This window comes from Centruroides vittatus, unplaced genomic scaffold (genome assembly GCF_030686945.1).
Source record: "Centruroides vittatus isolate TY-2023 unplaced genomic scaffold, ASM3068694v2 scaffold_435, whole genome shotgun sequence".
In the NCBI taxonomy this organism is placed as follows: Eukaryota; Metazoa; Arthropoda; class Arachnida; order Scorpiones; family Buthidae; genus Centruroides; species Centruroides vittatus.
This window is the reverse complement of record NW_027122708.1, coordinates 5,034,399-5,053,158: the sequence shown is the minus strand read 5'-3', so window position 1 is coordinate 5,053,158 and position 18,760 is coordinate 5,034,399. Positions and strand designations below refer to the sequence as shown.

Sequence of the window (18,760 nt, the reverse complement as noted above, 5' to 3'; positions counted from 1 at the left end):
TCCAGTTCAATGAGAGTGACCGAAAAGTTGTAAATTTTGGAAATTTCCGTGAACATTTTGTCCTAAAACGAATTAGAAAACGAACGACGGACAATCTGTTAAGTTTAACATATTTAGATTTTTGCAGCTATGGTGAGAAACGTTTAAAATCTACAACAACCCTGTCGCGTCCTTTGATATACACTAGTGATGCGACAAAAGAGCCATTTAACATTGACCGGTATCGGCACCCTCGGGATTTGGCACGCACACATCTACTTGGACCGTCTCTGATTCCATTCATTAGCCACTCGTAGGGAGCTATTTCACTAACTTGTAAGTGGATTGTTTTAAGATTTAAAAAGTACATAAAGAATATTTTGTTATTTTTATGTACGTTTCTTCACAAAGTTATATTTAATTATAAGTTTCATTAAAAGTATATTCATACAATTGAAGAATTTTTTGTACTAGGTGTGTATATTCGTCACACATTTTGTTTTACCAAGTAAGTTTTTCTGATAATTTTAATTTTAGCCCTTATATCGTGGCTAGTGATTCAAAAATTTATTTAAAAAAAGTTTTGGCTCAAGACCGTATAATGAAAAAGAAAACATTATTAAAAAAGAAAGAACAATGCCTAAATTAAATATAAATACGTCAACAAAAAATTTCGACATTTTGACGATAAAATTTATGACGAATGACGATTCTTTCGTAAAATTGAAGCAATTTGGAAATCAAAATAGAATAGAATTTAACATTGGTAGACAATATAAAATAAATATTGAAAATTATAACGAGATAATTACGATTAATAGATATATCTAAATTAATAAATGTTATATGTTTTTTCTCAAAGCGAGAATTGGCATTTAGAGGGCGTAGGGAATTTATTGAATCTAATAACGGAGGTAATTATATTGAACTTTCTTATTTATTAAGTACGTCAGATAATCTATTAAAAATGCATTTAAAGAAGTATACGGTTTTTACTGGCTTATCGAACAAATGAATACGAACGGGCCCTGACGCGCAATTAATTGATTGCCCCTGAAAGTCGGCTTCTTACAGAAACACAGCTTCCTTCTCATCAAATGTCACGGCACGCCACTGAAGTTTTGTAATTCAGATGAAAGTTTCTGATTTTTCCGAGAAATTGAGAGAGAAAGATTCAGATAATATAATTTGGTTCGTGTACTAAAAATAAATTTTAAAGTTATAAATGAGAGCGTAATAAAATTTAAGAATTTGAAGAAATAAATAAATAAATTTTAAGTATTTCGTGTAGATTTCAGTTTTCATTGCACCCTTCCTATGAACTATATAAAAAGTTGCTTTTTATTGGATAAAATTATTTCTATAATTTTAAAAATATTTTAACATTAAAATGCTGCATAAGTTTTTTTACATTACGTCATATTTCTGTAAATAAATATTTTGCATCCCTGTACATTTCTTCCGCATAACAGCATAGGAAGGGTTCAAATATAGTGGATGAACGGACATAATTCGCTACTCAATCGATCTAGGCTACTAACAACACATATGGATTATTTTTTTAAAATATTCTTTGTGTTCAATCAGGCTAACAATGACGTGAGCAGGTGGCGAGGAACGGGGTCCGAAACAGCTGGACGGAACACCCTCGAAAATTTCTAAGGTTTTTCGATCCGTCCGGATTTGATCTCGGTCTGCAGAGCAGTACCTTAACATGGTAATGTAATGGTACTGCTACCTTGACATGGTAATGTACAGTACATGGTAAAAAAACTAATGTTTTAGACCGAAAAAATACAAAAGCTGTAACGGAATTTATGAATTTGAAGCTATTTATCGTATCCAAAAAGTTTGAAAGATAAAACATACTTGGTCTCTGATTTCTTTTCATCACTTAACTTACAAGTGTGATAAGTCTGTAAAATTAGCCAACCGTGGGCTACGTTAAGGAGAATTGTTCCAGACTAGAAGTAACAATTTTTATAAAATACTAGCCTGAACACCCAGTGTTGAGAAAACATAATAAAGAAGATAAAATTTTGACTAGAAAGTGGTGTGTAATGTACTGTACAGCCCATTTAAGCACATCCAGTAATAATGCAGGAAATGCCTTACAACACTACATCTGAACGATCTTCCTCATAGAAAGTTCAAAATAGTAAATTTTAAACAGAGTATATTTTATAGAATGGATTACTTCACGCGATCAGAAGGAGAAATAAAAGTGGGATGGATAGACATATATCTTACGTTTGACATAGTAAGAGAATATAATAAATGTTTTCTTCTGTTTTATTTTTGTAAAAATAAACTAACTTATTGATAAATAAAAAATTAATTTATTTAAAAAATTACATAGCTGATATATAAACGCGTGCTTTTTGCATTACACTATTATCATATTATGAAGTTAACCAATGCGCTATACAATTTTTTTTTTTTTTTTTTAATACAACTAAAATAAATAAAAGTACCATCAGCTGGCGTTGTGTTTGGTCAAAACTCGTCAAGACCTAACTGTTATTTGAGTGGAGCCAGATGAAGCTCTTTTTGTATGACGACTTTGACGTTTGTGCAATCCGAAACCGTTAAACTGATTTAAATCATTTTTTACATACAAATAAAATTCACATTGGTCTCGGTCACGACACGAACGACATTTTAAAATTTGACCTGTGACCGGAGATATACAAGGTCAAAGTTCGCAATGTTAAGTCTACTGGCCCATACGGGCAGCCCTAGTTATGAGCGCTAAAACTTTTTAATTTCTTAAATAAACAATTTACTTTTTTTCACAGTTATATTTTTATGTTTGTAAGAAATCTGAAAACACTGAAAATGTTTACAATTTTTGGGCTTCAATTTTTAAAAATTGTTGCCTTATAAATTTCTACCCGCGTCCGCGTGCTGTTATTCTTCCTTAATCTTGAAAGCAAGCTAGATGAAAGTCGAGACCAGATATGAAAAACATAGGGGCAGGATGTCCTGATTATATACGAACTTTCGGTTAAGACCGAGTCACGTTATTTCAATTCAAAAATATTCTCCTGAACGGAGTTAGATAGGTGACCCAAGGTTCTGGATTATAATCTAGGACCTTATAGATGACCGGCATGACTCTATTGTTATCAGAAAAAGTATGATGTACAGGAGCAAGACACTTCTAAAATTGAGAATTTTGTGACAACGGATAATAAATAATTGCTCGTTTAAATATGGATTTTACATAAAATTGTTATTTAAAAGTAGTTTTTTTATGTTTTAATTAGCAATAAATTTTACAAGTCTTTTAAAGATTTAAAATAATACATTAAAACCATTTTCAAATTTGTGATTTTATATACAAGTACACACTTAATACACACAAACTTCCACAAATTCGATTATACTTTTTATAACCATGTACAGTACAGTACATAAAACTGACAAAACAAAATTGAATCAGTCATGTGATATTTAAATATTTTACCACTTTAAATTACCGTATTTTTTGTCTTTTCAGACACATTTCTGCATAACTACATTACTTCTTATAAAAGTAAATGTCTATTCATTTTTATTTTGTATTTATATTTACTGTATAAGCAAACATATGGGTGAGTTTTTATTTATATGACTTATAAGTATACATTTTCATGTTTTATAGACTTGTTTTTCTATTTTACAATCTCTATAGTACGTTTTAATATCTTAATCAAACTTAATAATATATAACGCTTTTTAAAATCATTCTTGATCATTTTTTTACGTACTAGAATGATGGTGTTAAAGTTATATAAGATGATATATCTGTAGATTTATCTAATCTTCATTTTCAGGAGACTGATTTTTTTTTTATATTTTTCTATTGTAGTTCTTTTTAATTAGATATTTTTGAACATAGAAGAAAACAGTATTTTTATTAAATGCAATTTCTGGAGAAAAATATGTAAAAATATAAGTTACGATATTCATAAATTGGGGCCGGATGGCCGAGCTATTAAGGCGGCAGCTTACCGTTCCGGGGACCCGAATTCGATTGATTTGGTTTATTTGTATAAGGAAAAGCGACAAGTAGGCGATCTACCAAAGGTGCCTCCCGGAGGACTTTATAAGGGAAACTGGTTTTTATTTAGGTGTTAGAAACATAAAGAAAACCCGGAAAACAGCACTTGGCAAACTCATTGACAAGGCATGAACCCACAACTAGTGTTCAGTGTTTTTATTCACGCAGTAACTGGTTGGCCCCCGAATCCTGGTCCGAGTTCCTACGGGTCAAAAATTCCAGGAATTTTTCTGAGATGGTTCGTCCCTCATCACCTGGCTGTCTATTGTGAATTTGGCCGAATCCATAATGGGATTGCTAAATGAGGCTCTCTTAGCTCCCGCAGGGCGGAAAGAGTTTAAAAAGTGGTGTTTCAGTGAGTCGAATCTCGGTATTCAGCGGTATGAGAGCATATTCCTATAAAGTGTTAAATCTTACTTTACCTTATAAAGTGTTGATAATTGAGATTTTTCTCACGAATAAGATATTATATTTTGTCATCTTTATATTTTTCAATATTTAAATTTCATATTTAATTTTCTTATTTACTCATTCGTGGTTTTTCATTTAGTCTAATCTAAAAACAATAGCACAGACTGAACGTTTGCAATGTCTGCTATTGAGAGCCACGAGTTTCCATATATCGAATGAGTCGTGCATTTCACCCATTGATTGAGTTTCAATTTGGTGTGTGTCTGTGTGTGATTTCGTCAATGAATCATGTATCGAAACAATGAGTGACTCACTTTATTGAGTTAGTTCAAATGTTTCGAAACATTGAAATGAATCATTTTACACAATACTGTACCACTAAAAAGACGATGAAATCGGGTAGATAACGTAGGCCACTTACAGTACTTTGGTCGTGACTAATTCTGACCAATGACAGCGCAAGCTGACAGTGCTTTTGCATTATCTGGTTGTATAAAAAGTTCTCATTTGGAATAGACTACGCCGAAAAATTCTTGGACTTGCTCACCCAGATTCGATCCTGGACGGTCGGATGGCCGAGCGGTCAAGGTAGCAGCCTTCCGCTCTGGGGGACCCGGGATCGAATCCGAACGGGTCGAATAATCTTCAGGAATTTTTCGGGGGGTGGTCCGTTCGGATATGTCGGGCCCCGTCCCTCACCACCCGGTCGCCCCATTGTGGGCCTGGCCGAACCCATAATGGGCCTTCTATAAGAGGCCCTCTTAGTGCCCACAGGGCGGAAAGAGTTAAAAAAAAATAAATAAAGATTCGATCCTGTGTTGTCCGGAGCAGTAGGCTGACGTCGTATTGACGCCTTTATCGCCTAGGGCCTAGGCTATCCGGCGGCCGTCTTGAATTAACTACTTAATGCATTCTTCCAGTATAATGAAAAAATGTAAAATAGCATAGCGAAAGGATGAATTATTTAACTAAGAAATTGTTTCATTTTCGATTAATTGCGTTATTAACAGAATTAACGAAATTACTGATGAAGGTTGTTTTAATAAAGGATTACTAGTTTTTATTAGCCTGATGGAAGGATGAGTTACATATTAATTTCAAATATATTTAATTCGTGTACATTAGCAACATATATTTTGCTTAACTATTATGTTTTTAGAATTTTTATCTAGATCGTGTACCGGACGGCCGGATGGCCGAGCGGTAAAGGTGGCAGCCTACCGCTCTGGGGGACCCGGGATCGAATCCGAACGGGTCGAATAATCCCCAGGAATTTTTCGGGGGGTGGTCCGTTCGGATATGTCGGGCCCCGTCCCTCACCACCCGGTCGCCCCATTGTGGGCCTGGCCGAACCCATAATGGGCCTACTAAAAGAGGCCCTCTTAGTGCCCACAGGGCGGAAAGAGTTAAAAAAAAAAAAAAAAGATCATGTACCGTAGACTTAATTTGAGATAAATAGTATATATTTGAATTAATTGTTTACATTTTTAATAAATTGTTTTGATAGATTTTTATTTTATACATAAGCGACAGATAAGTAATAATATTACTTAATTAGTGTAAATAATATTTGTTTTAATTTAAAGTTAAAATTTGTTAATTGTTTTTTATGTAGAATGGCAACACTTTCATTATGTAAATACTCGCGCCAAAAATGAACGTGTGTTAATGTTATTAGGAAAGAATGTGTATATTAATTAAAAACTGAACTGACAATCGAAAAACTTAAAAATAGTGTAATATTTAATATCAAATATTCTAGGTAATTTACAGAATTCTTAAAATAATTTAGAGAAATAAAATATGATCAATGTATGGATACTGTTGTGTTGTGATCCGAATTTACATAAGTAGCGGTGAAACTTCAATATAATTTATAAAAGTTAATATAAGTTTTTAAACAAAAAACAAACTTTGAGGTTTAAAATCACAATCTAAATCTTTTATTATTATTTGTTTTTATTTTAATATTTTTAGTATATTCTCATTTAGAAAGTTCATTAAAAACTATGATAATTTATTTATAATAGTTACATTTATTATAACATCACTTAATTTTTTAGGCTTTTCTTAAAATGATGGAAGATTTTAATTCTGCAATATCTGCTGAAATTGTTGCAACTTGTGGAGCAATTGGTTATAACAATAAAGGAAAATATGTGAAGGATCCGGATTGTTCAGGTTTATATCTTAAATATTTAAATAATGTGGAAATAGACTTTTTGCTTATGTTCACTTTACCATAAGTCAAAAATCCGTTAAATGGAAAAACATTTTATTTGGTTAATAAATTCAAATATTCTTTGATTATATACTGTATTAAAAATAATTTATTTAATAGATTAGAACAATAATCAGTTACTTTAACATAGTAGATAAAGTTATTAAAAATCACAAAGTCCAAATGCTTTTTAATATTTCTGTTTATTTTCAGTATTATAAAAACAAAATAATGCAAATATATGAATATTTTTGAATTTAAATTACTATATTTACATTATCATGTGAACATTAAGTATTTTGCTAAGAAATTGTGACTAGCAGTAATTTTTGATTGTCATACAAATTTAATTTTAAAGTTATTAAAACAATAATTTAAAATTTAAATTCAAATTTTTAACTAATTATAATAAATATAAACATCTTATAAAACCTGATAATCACATATTAAAACTATCTCCTTTCCAAATTACTGGAGGTAATCACATAAAACAAAACCTTTAATTATCAGTAACAAATATTAATGAAAATTTGGATTCCAACGTTCCAATTTGGAATTCGTTAAAAATAACCTGATATAGCCTTTGTTAATATTAATGAAAACGAATGTTTTTGTTAATATTTGAAACCTGATAAACTACAGTAAAGCTTAAGCAGTTGCTGTATAATATTCAGGGGCAAATTCTCTGGGCTTGCTTAGCATGTGCTGCATGCTTAAGAGAAAGTTTTGACTGTCAATATATTTTTTATATGAGAACATATATGCCAATAATAATTTATTCTAACGTGTAAACTCTTTTATCTTGTGTTTCCTTTTACATTGGCAGCTAGCGGCTAGCCGTTTTAAGTCAGTGCAATGCTTGTGGGAACTCAAACGCTTGCTTGTGTGGAGGTTTTCCGCAGCAAACAAGCATGCGCATGGTGTCATTTGAAGCATTTAACACAGCCAGATTGTATTGAAAGTTTGCGGTACTCAGTCAGCATACATGTATTGTGTACAGGGGCAGATCTACATAGGGACTAATAGGGCTTAAGCCCTGGATCCACAGTGTCAGGGGCCCACAAAAATTGAATTATTATCATAAATTTTTAATACTTTTTCATTATAATATATTTCATGTGTAGATATAACAGTCCATACTTTTTTATTCACACCAAATAATGCTTCTGCCTATTGTTTAGTGCTAGAGACAGCACTGGATTTACATAAGGGCATTTGGGGCCAGTGCCCAGGGCCCCTACAAAATAGGGGACCCCACAAAACTATGTTTAAACATAATTGTTTTTTTTTTTACTATATACTTAACTACTGCATATGTATAAATTTGACTGGTGTAAAGTTAACTTGCAGAAAAAAAGTTTTACATAGGTATTTTTCAATTAAATTAAAATAATTAGTTTTAAACAATAAAATATATGTATGTTTACAATAACTTTATTTTTAAATGAAATTTACAACTTCCTACAGTTGAAATCTTTAAAATGCTGAAATATCGTGCGATTATTTATACATGTTTATGCAAGTTTGACACAGACAAGACCATTCTAGCATTGCCTACTACTTGCTAGTTATTTGCCTACTCTTAAAGAGGGCTCCCCACCAGGGGCGGACTGGCCATGTGGAAAATGTGGAAAATTCCACATGGGCCGTATACAATTTGGGCCGTTTTTCTAAATATGTACATAATATACCGTTTTGTTTGGTTTTATTTAAAAAAAAATTCATTTATTTTTTTTTTGTTAAATAAGATAGATTTCAATTTTTAGGTGTAATATAGATATATGTGTAGGCCTTTATCGTTTTACCCGGCCCTACCAGAGGCCGAAGTTAAATTAGTCCAGCCGACCCGAGTCCAACACTACATTGGCCGACTTGGCCCAAACAAAGCATTCTAGGAGAAAAATAATCAAAACAGACAAAGTTGGTCATTTGTTTACGTTGCTAGAAACTATTCACCACCCCTATGAATCTTTGGAAGCATGAGTTACTGGTTTTTCACCCTGCCACCAAAACGTTGATTGTAATCATAAGATTTAATGGCCAATTATATCATTTCCTTTATTTTAGATAAGTAAAAATGTTATTCAATAATAATTTCTCTATATTCCAAACGATTTAATTAAAAATAATCTATTTTTTAGGTTCGGCTAACTAATTTTTAGTTTGCCATTCACCCACAATGGCGTTGATTGTAGATGGGCAACCTGCGGCATCGAACATAATATTACAAAACAATATAACGCTATCAGGGTTGGTTCTAGGGTTTTTAGCGCCCCGGGCAAAACAAAATTTGGCGCCCTTTCATACAAGAATATACAAATTTACTGCAAATTTTAAAAAAATAGTAAAAAAAAAAGGCAAAAAATCAAAATTACACAATAAAGAACTGTGTAAAAAATTTATTTATTTAAAAAATAATACAATAGTTATTTACTTACAAGTGATGCGACATATGGAATAGCATAACGAGCGCATTTGAAGTTCGAGCGACGAAGGAGCGAGAACTTTGAAAAGTAAGTTATGCTATTCCTGTTGCAAACATGTGACATACAAGACTTTTTGTAATGCTATTTGTCAAAAATTCAATAACATAGTTAATTAAAGCACGGCAAGTGTTGTTAATGCAAAGTTTACAAAAAGACAAAATTATTTAACCATTAAGGCGTATGACAGGCACCAGTATCACTTTGACTATTCATAAGTTTGTTGATATTTGTAATTTATAAATTTGATCTTGTCCATTTTTTGAGTAGATTGTTGTGATACGTGATACTGATTACAAATTATCTTTTCAAAATAAATAAAAATAAACTTTTTAGAGATTAAAAAGCATTTGTCTGCATCAATGTTGTGTGATAAAAGCCATAAAAATTCTTAGGTTTCATTATTTTAGTAAATTTTTGTTTTTGTCTATTAATTTTTTTTTTAAATAAACAACAACTAACCCGTTATATATAAAGACCAACAACTGCCGAATTATCTGGCTAGCAAATGGCTATAGTAATATTAATGTTAATATTACTACAGTCATACCTCAGTACTCGAACGTTTCGGAGCCTGAACAAATCGGTACTCGACCAAAAATTTCGAAAAAAAAATGCCCCTGTTCCCGAACAAAATTTTGGTACTCGAACGAGGAAAGCCCGCCACGGCGGCGGCGTCAGTTACGAGACAGTCCAGTTAGGCCTAAATTTATTTAAATTATTTAATTAAAATTCCAATTATTAAATTTAGCAAGAGATGGTGCTTAACGCCTAACTCTAGTACCAAATTATCTTAAATTATTAATATTACTATAGCCATTTGCTAGCCCGATAATACGGCAGTTGTTGGTCTTTACGAGACAGTCATTGTTTGGCATGCACATTAACTTACGCTGTGCTATATTTTTTGAATTAGCATTCTTTTCTTTTGATTTATTAGCCCTTAAACATGGGTCCCAAGAAGAATAAAAGTGAAAGTGGTCAAGTGAAAAGGAAAACAGTGAGAACAACAATCGAACTGAAAAAAGAGATCATTGCTAAACACGAAAATGGAGTGCGTGTTTCGGATCTTGCTGTCAAATATTCTATGGCTAAGTCGACGATATTGACTATTTTAAAGAATAAAGAAACAATAAAAAACATACTAGCGAATCAACTGGGGATTGGAACGCATTAATCTATTTTACATTATTTGTAATGGGAAAAAATGATTTGGAGTTCGAACATATTGGTACTCGAACCTCTTTCTGGAACGGATTATGTTCGAGTACCAAGGTACCACTGTATAGCCATTTGCTAGCCCGATAATTCGGCAGTTGTTAGTCTTTAATTTTTTTTTGTTTTTTTTTTTGAGTTATTATGAATTCTGACTATACAAATAGTTTTCTTTGAATAATTGTAATATTATTTATATCTGTTGACAATAATAAAATAATTAGCGGTGTGACCTTTATTTGGTATTATTAAAGAAAAAACAATTTATTGCTTGCTAAAAAAATCAATGTGTCATGAAAAATGATCAATTTTAATTTATAAAATCTAAAAAAATAATGAATGTAAAAAAATATTTTATTTTTGTATCAGCGCCCCGGGCAATCGCCCGGCTTGCCTGCCCCTTTATCTGGCTCTGAACGCTATATAAAATAAAAATTTAAAATACTGACATCTAGTCGTTTGTAATCGCACTAAATACCAAGAGCCCGTTTCGTACATATATTCGACGCAACTAGAGTTGGTCCTTGGGTTGGTTAATTTTTGCGTCTTTAAGAGATGATAGAATTGTGTACAAATGCACATATACTTTCGTAGACTGTCCATACGCGCTTGACCCCTTTTCAAGACTAAGTGAAGTCCGAGGGAGTATACGTATGTACTGTACGGTACATTCGTAAACGATTCTATCATCCTTTAACTAAAGACGCAAAAATAAACCAACCCGAGGGCCAACCCTAATTGAAAAGACTATTTGGTATTTTAACCCGACTTCACTGGACACTTCGTATAGAGCTGTAAAGTGTTACTACAGTTTAATCCAGAAGCAACTCAATATTATTTCAGAATTGCAACATTTTAAATCGTCGTGGAATATTTTAAAGGAAAATGTCAGTGAAACTTTTATAAAATTAAACGAAAATGAACATTCTACTGATGATCAACTAGAAAACGATAAAGATTCGATTTCATCCTCTTACTGCAAAGCTTGCAAAAATTGTCCTATTTGTTGTTATAATATATTATTCGGATATAACATGTTAAATGGTGCATAATTATTCTACGCTTGGTCAAGCATACAAATATTTACTATCTATGTCTGTAACACAAGTGTCCTGTGAACGGAGCTTTTCTACGTTAAAATTCATTAAGATCAAGTATCTCGCAGGAAAATCTAGAAGCTTTCGTGTTAATGTCAACTGAGAAGGATATTTTAAATGAAATAGATTCTGATGATGTCATTAATAATATTGCTCAACAAAGCAAACTTCTAAATAAAAAATTAATGTTTTAGACTTGTGCTTATTGCAATTTTTGTCAATGTTGTACTTTGAATATATTTAAATATAAATAGAAAAAAGTCATTTTTTTTATTTATGGGCTGGGCCGGTAATGATTTTTTCCACACAGAAATTTTAAGGCCAGTCCGCCCCTGCCCCCCACCTTATTTGTGTTCATGGGTCTCTGATTGTTAAATCTGGTGATGGCAAGAAATAGGCTTATTATTATAACTTTCAGCATGCCCAAAAATTTTGGTCAGGATTCGCCCCTGATAATATTAGGCTATGTATTGGGGATAATAATTATGAATTACTAAGTCCTGCTCCAGGTTGAAAAATTATTTAATTAAATTATAATTATTAAATTTAATACGAGATGGTGCCTAATGCCTCCCTCTAGGGTCAAATTAATGAGTAATTCGTAATTATTATCACCGATATAATTATAATAAAATAAAACTTTTTGGCATTTGTACTGAAATCATTGCCTTCTGATTTTTGATTACCTATTTTCATATCTTAGACAACAGTGTTCCTTCATTTTTATTTCTATAACTATTTTATAACTTAATAATTCTACATTTATTTTTGTAATGAAAAATTTCTGTAGTCTCCACTTTTCTAAAAAGAGTAAAATGCATCAATGATAGTCAACTAATTTGAAAGATGTACTAAAGAATTTATAAAAGCCAAAGAAGAAGTATTATAATTAATTAAATAATGAATATGCACAATTGATTTAATATATAATTACATTAAATTTAAAAATTTTTTTAGAGTTTATTATATCTCAAAAGAATTGTTGAGATATAATAGAAATCTCGAATATATTAATAACTTAATTAAAATTATATTCAAGATATATTCAAGATATTTCAATGGTCAATAAACTTAATTTTATAATAAGCTGTAATTGCTTTTGTAAAAATTAATTATAATAAACTTTACAATGAACTTAAGTTGAATTAAAATTTATTACCTGAATTCATTAAATCAGTAAATGTAAATGTTTTAAATTTATTTTATATTCATTATATATTCCAGAATGTTTAAAAGATTTAATTCGATTTTTAAGAAATGATGATGAAAGTCATAGTATAAGGAGACAGCTGGCTAGAATTGGAGTTTTGAAAACTGATTTAATACCTCTTCTTAAGTATTATCCTAAAGACAAAACTTTGTTTGATATAAACATAAGGTATGTAAAAAGTTAAATTTTTATTTTATATAAAAGTTGTAAATTAAAGGTAGATGATTCTAAGTATAAAACATATCTGTGTTATAATTTTTGATTATTTGAGAAAAATTATTTTTTTTATAATATATAAAGTGATTGAGTAGGAAGATATTTTATTAAATTATATGAAATTAAGTAAAAATTCAAAACATGTCTTATGGAAAAGGTTCTGAGAAGATCTTGACATTAACACAGTGGTTGCCGCTTATTATGATCACATTGGTTTAAGACTATTTTGATAAAAAAATAGCAGCTGATAACAGTATCCTACAGCTGTGATCTTGTAGGGCAGCCAGCATTCAGGGCATGTTTATTCTACAAGGGTAATCAATCAGTTAATTGTGATCGACAGGTCAATCTCAAAAATATTTTTGATTGATTGCTATAGTATTTGTTAGTCACAATTTTGTAACACTTATTTTTTTTTTATCAAATTAAGAAAAATCCTATTAAATTACAAATGAGAGAAAACATGAATATTTGCTTATGTTGTATGTACAAATAGTAAGTCACAGCTGGTACAGATGTTACTATGAACTTACATTACATAGTGACATCATTTTTGTCTAACAGTAGATTGTGACTAGTTTTAATACAATAAAAGTCAATTGGCCACCCTATTCTACAGTATCAATATAATAGTACATTAAGCTATAATTATAAAACTACATAAAACTTGGAAATCAATTTGTGGTGTTATTTAATAAATAAAAGTAGATACAGTATTACAATGATAACTCCAATGTTTATTTATTTATTTAAAGTTTTCAATGTTCTAAAAATATCTTATTCAGGAATAAGTCATAGAACAGTGATTCTCAATTAATGATATGCCAACTGGCATAGAACACTTTTTAATAAATTTATAATCAGTTCTATATTTCAAAAATTAAAAAGGTAGTTAATATGACGATTTTAGTCTCTGTAATCCAAATTCTTGGTAGACAAATCTCACAGCAATTTAAAACTTATTGGCAAATTAAATTTATTTTGTAAAGACTACATCAAATGCATTTCGGGCTGGTGTAATATCTTCCAGTCCCTCTTCAGTGCTAAAACAATAACAAAGAACGTAAAATGTTTAACTAAAACACAACATGGATGTATAGCTACACCATAACTATAAACTTTGGAGAAAAACTTACAATAACCGTTGGTGGTAGTTACAATGATATTTCCATAGGTAAGGGTGGTAAACTTTGCACACATTTATAGGAATCCTAAAATTACAATTATCTTTTTTTGTACAAAACAATATAAGACTAATACAAGTAATATCTTAAACAATACTTATACTTACAAATTTAAGAAACTTTTCACACACGTGTATAATAAACATACTAAAACCTCCCATCATTAAAACAATTTTTTGACAAACAATTGTATAGATAATTCTAAAGCACTACAAATTTTTGACATCATTAACATCAGTATACCACAATCAACACTTCACAACAGTAATCAAGTGATATCCATTTATTTTATATCGGCACCATCTATTAGATTATACCAGCTATAGTTTATTTCTATTCCTTTCGACTGATTTATTAAATTATTATTATTTTGTTTTCTAATTTCTATGTGTTCTTTAAATTTTCTTTTATATATGTCTTTTTCAATATGTAAAATTTTTACATTGTTTCTATTGATATTACAATTATTACTATTGATGTGGTTAAACCACGGAGAATTCTGATACTTAAGCCGAATGGCTGCTTCGTGTTCTTTAACTCTAGTTTTCAGCACACGCTCGGTTTCTCCTATATATATACATGGATTATGACAATTACATTCTATTCTATAAACCACACCAGCTTTTTTTATAGGATCTAAATTATTCTTACTATTATTATTAATATGTTTACAAATGTTTTGTGCAATACTATTGGTCAAAGATGGGGCCAAACAAATATTATGATTATTAATACTTTTCCTGCACTTCTCAAAGATATTTTTAATGTATATAAAGTTTTTATATATTTTATCGGTTTTCAACTTCGTATTATATCTATTCTTTAAATAATATGTTTTCCATTTATTAAGGATAAAGTTTGGGTAATCGTTCAAAAGGAATTTGGTATCTAATTCTTTTAATTTAATATTTATGTTATAATTATCAGATATTCTAGTATATATGTTTTTTAATTCGACTATATATGCATTCTTTTTAATGTGATCAGGAATACAAGAGTGGTAATTAATAGTTTTGTTTACATTACAAGATTTTTTATAAGTTATAAAGTCAAATTTTGTAGGATTATTCACTATGGTAATATCTAAATAATTAATTTTCTTATTTATTTCCTCTTCAATATCAAACTGTATAATCTTGTCTATGTTGTTTATTAAATTATATATAGTTTCTTTATTAATCAGATTTCTATTATATACTATCAAATAGTCATCTACATACCTCATTATTAACTTTATACCCATAATTTTACTAATTTTTTTATCGATGTCAATCATTACTAAAAAAGCTAGTAATGGTAAACAAAACTATTAATTACCACTCTTGTATTCCTGATCACATTAAAAAGAATGCATATATAGTCGAATTAAAAAACATATATACTAGAATATCTGATAATTATAACATAAATATTAAATTAAAAGAATTAGATACCAAATTCCTTTTGAACGATTACCCAAACTTTATCCTTAATAAATGGAAAACATATTATTTAAAGAATAGATATAATACGAAGTTGAAAACCGATAAAATATATAAAAACTTTATATACATTAAAAATATCTTTGAGAAGTGCAGGAAAAGTATTAATAATCATAATATTTGTTTGGCCCCATCTTTGACCAATAGTATTGCACAAAACATTTGTAAACATATTAATAATAATAGTAAGAATAATTTAGATCCTATAAAAAAAGCTGGTGTGGTTTATAGAATAGAATGTAATTGTCATAATCCATGTATATATATAGGAGAAACCGAGCGTGTGCTGAAAACTAGAGTTAAAGAACACGAAGCAGCCATTCGGCTTAAGTATCAGAATTCTCCGTGGTTTAACCACATCAATAGTAATAATTGTAATATCAATAGAAACAATGTAAAAATTTTACATATTGAAAAAGACATATATAAAAGAAAATTTAAAGAACACATAGAAATTAGAAAACAAAATAATAATAATTTAATAAATCAGTCGAAAGGAATAGAAATAAACTATAGCTGGTATAATCTAATAGATGGCGCTGATATAAAATAAATGGATATCACTTGATTACTGTTGTGAAGTGTTGATTGTGGTATACTGATGTTAATGATGTCAAAAATTTGTAGTGCTTTAGAATTATCTATACAATTGTTTGTCAAAAAATTGTTTTAATGATGGGAGGTTTTAGTATGTTTATTATACACGTGTGTGAAAAGTTTCTTAAATTTGTAAGTATAAGTATTGTTTAAGATATTACTTGTATTAGTCTTATATTGTTTTGTACAAAAAAGATAATTGTAATTTTAGGATTCCTATAAATGTGTGCAAAGTTTACCACCCTTACCTATGGAAATATCATTGTAACTACCACCAACGGTTATTGTAAGTTTTTCTCCAAAGTTTATAGTTATGGTGTAGCTATACATCCATGTTGTGTTTTAGTTAAACATTTTACGTTCTTTGTTATTGTTTTAGCACTGAAGAGGGACTGGAAGATATTACACCAGCCCGAAATGCATTTGATGTAGTCTTTACAAAATAAATTTAATTTGCCAATAAGTTTTAAATTGCTGTGAGATTTGTCTACCAAGAATTTGGATTACAGAGACTAAAATCGTCATATTAGCTAATATACAGCAAACCATTTATATATATTTTGAAAAAGATAGTTAGTTATTAAATAATACTTTGAGAAAAGTAATTATTTAATAACTATACTTGAATAAATGCTCAGAGTTTTAAAACATTTCTACTGAGTAGTAATATTTAATGTACTAGTAGTGTCTGAGTAGTAATATTTAATAACTATTATTTGTTATTTAATAATAATAAAATTAATATTTTACTTATTTAGTAAGATGTTATTTTAATTTTGTAAAATATCAGAGTAACTTTTAATAATGTGAAACAGTAAATGTTTAAAATTGGTAGTTTAACATTATGGATATAGGAGTGGTTTTTTAACAGATTTTTAGATATACATTTGTATTTGAATTCAAAAAAATTGTCAGAACTGCATTACATTAATTAGCACTGAAGAGGGAACGAAAATATACATCATTTCGAAATGCATTTGTAACAATAAATTTAAATGAATAAACTTTTGAATGTTAGAAGTGCTGTATTGAAATTCTCAAACTTCATAAGGTTTACAGAGAAAAGAAAGAATTTCATCACTTCTTATATACATAATAGTAAAAAGAGATAAATTAGATTCTATAGCAGGCCTAGGCAACCTATGACCCGCGGGTCACTGAGTGACCCATTTCATAATTTCAAGTGACCCACTTGAGTTCCGAAAATAAACTATAATACAGTTTATAAAAATAAATTATAAAACATAAATATGAAACGAACACTTGAAGAATACGTAAAAAATAAACTGAAAGTAAATAATAACAATAACATTTATGTTTGATTACAAAGTTGCAGTAACGAACATGCATTTTTATTTTTAAAAAATAAAAATTGTAACATAATTTCAAGAAGAAATCAATAACTTTGGCAATGCAGATCCATAATTCCTTAACAGACATGATAACACTGGTGTTCTCTCAGTTATCTCTCAGTTGTAGCACTTGTTCAGTAGCACAAAAATAGTGATGCAATTATAGTTACGCAGAGAAATGATTATCATTATTTTAAACAAATTATTACCATGGACAAACAAAAAGCAACAAAGAAATTATTTCAAGATCTGTGGAAAGAAAAGTATGGATATATTGAAAATGGTGACAAATTGATATGTAATTTATGCAGATGTAATCAGGAGCCATCGATATCAGAGAGAAAAATAAAGTTTATTCAGTTATGTTTGTTTTTATTATAATTATAATTATAATTATAATTTTTATGATTAAAGCTTAAAGCATATTGTAATTATTTTCACAATAAAATTTATCTTATTATTCACGAAAAAAGACTTTCAAAATAAAAATACTACTGACTCAAAACATCTTAATACACACATTTTGGTTGATTTTGACCCAAAGCCAAAAAAGGTTGCTGATCCTTGTTCTATAGTATATAAAGAGTAACTTTTAATATCACAACATAATTTTCCAGTTCACAAATTAAATAATTAGTCAAAAATTATTATAGAATATTTTCATTAGGAATTTAATTTTTGGAGTAAGTTAAATAATGTTAAAACTGGAATATTTTATTTATAAACAAAGTGAATTTTTTTATATTAATATTAAACTGCACTAAAATGTATTCATAAAACCAATTTATAATACAAAATATTATATTAATTTGAAATATATTTAATATTTTTTTAAAAAGTGCTGTTATAAAGACAATACTTATTTGACAATACAATAATTTACAATGTTCTAATGATTATTTTTAATTGATATGAATATATGAACAGAAAATAATAAAAATAGTTTAATTTTAATCATAAATAAATTTTTTAATCATGATTAAAGGCTTTGTTATATTTTAGACTTTTGATCAATTTAACAAATCCTGTGATGTTGTTATATCGTGAAGAATTGCCCGAAGAGAAGTTGACCAGGAATTATTATATGGAAATACTTTCATATCAGCAAGAATGTAAACAGTCATTTACAGATCCAGATGTGTGGAAGGAATTGGCCAACAGACTTCGTGAACTTTTACAATTGGTATTTTATAATATTAAAATTTATATGTTTATTGTATGTGATACAGTAGTATGGAAAATGTATTTCAGATACATAATGTATTTATG

The 18,760-nt window shown here is 29.3% G+C and overlaps 1 protein-coding gene and 2 long non-coding RNA genes across 6 annotated transcripts in view; 2 read left to right on the top strand and 1 right to left on the bottom strand.

The window, feature by feature from the left end:
- The first annotated feature begins 6,112 nt into the window (after window positions 1-6,112).
- LOC136989040 (protein timeless homolog) overlaps window positions 6,113-18,760 on the top strand; it is a 110,263-nt gene continuing 97,615 nt past the window's right edge. The window contains exons 1-4 of one of the 4 annotated variants that reach the window (XM_067287096.1): window positions 6,113-6,197; window positions 6,499-6,616; window positions 12,676-12,829; window positions 18,494-18,674. In XM_067287096.1, coding sequence (XP_067143197.1) covers window positions 6,511-6,616; window positions 12,676-12,829; window positions 18,494-18,674 — 441 coding nt within the window. In that variant the 5' untranslated portion in view covers window positions 6,113-6,197; window positions 6,499-6,510. Of the gene's footprint in view, window positions 6,198-6,286; window positions 6,318-6,495; window positions 6,617-12,675; window positions 12,830-18,493; window positions 18,675-18,760 lie in introns of those variants that run through there. The other 3 variants (XM_067287097.1, XM_067287099.1, XM_067287100.1) reach the window with 3 other exon arrangements.
- LOC136989123 (uncharacterized) lies at window positions 13,856-14,234 on the bottom strand. Its single transcript, XR_010882865.1, has 3 exons — window positions 14,169-14,234; window positions 14,014-14,088; window positions 13,856-13,920 (listed from the first exon to the last, which is right to left on the bottom strand). It is a non-coding gene; the product is annotated as an uncharacterized lncRNA (long non-coding RNA).
- Window positions 16,206-16,583, top strand: LOC136989140 (uncharacterized). The gene is made up of 3 exons (XR_010882869.1): window positions 16,206-16,271; window positions 16,351-16,425; window positions 16,519-16,583. It is a non-coding gene; the product is annotated as an uncharacterized lncRNA (long non-coding RNA).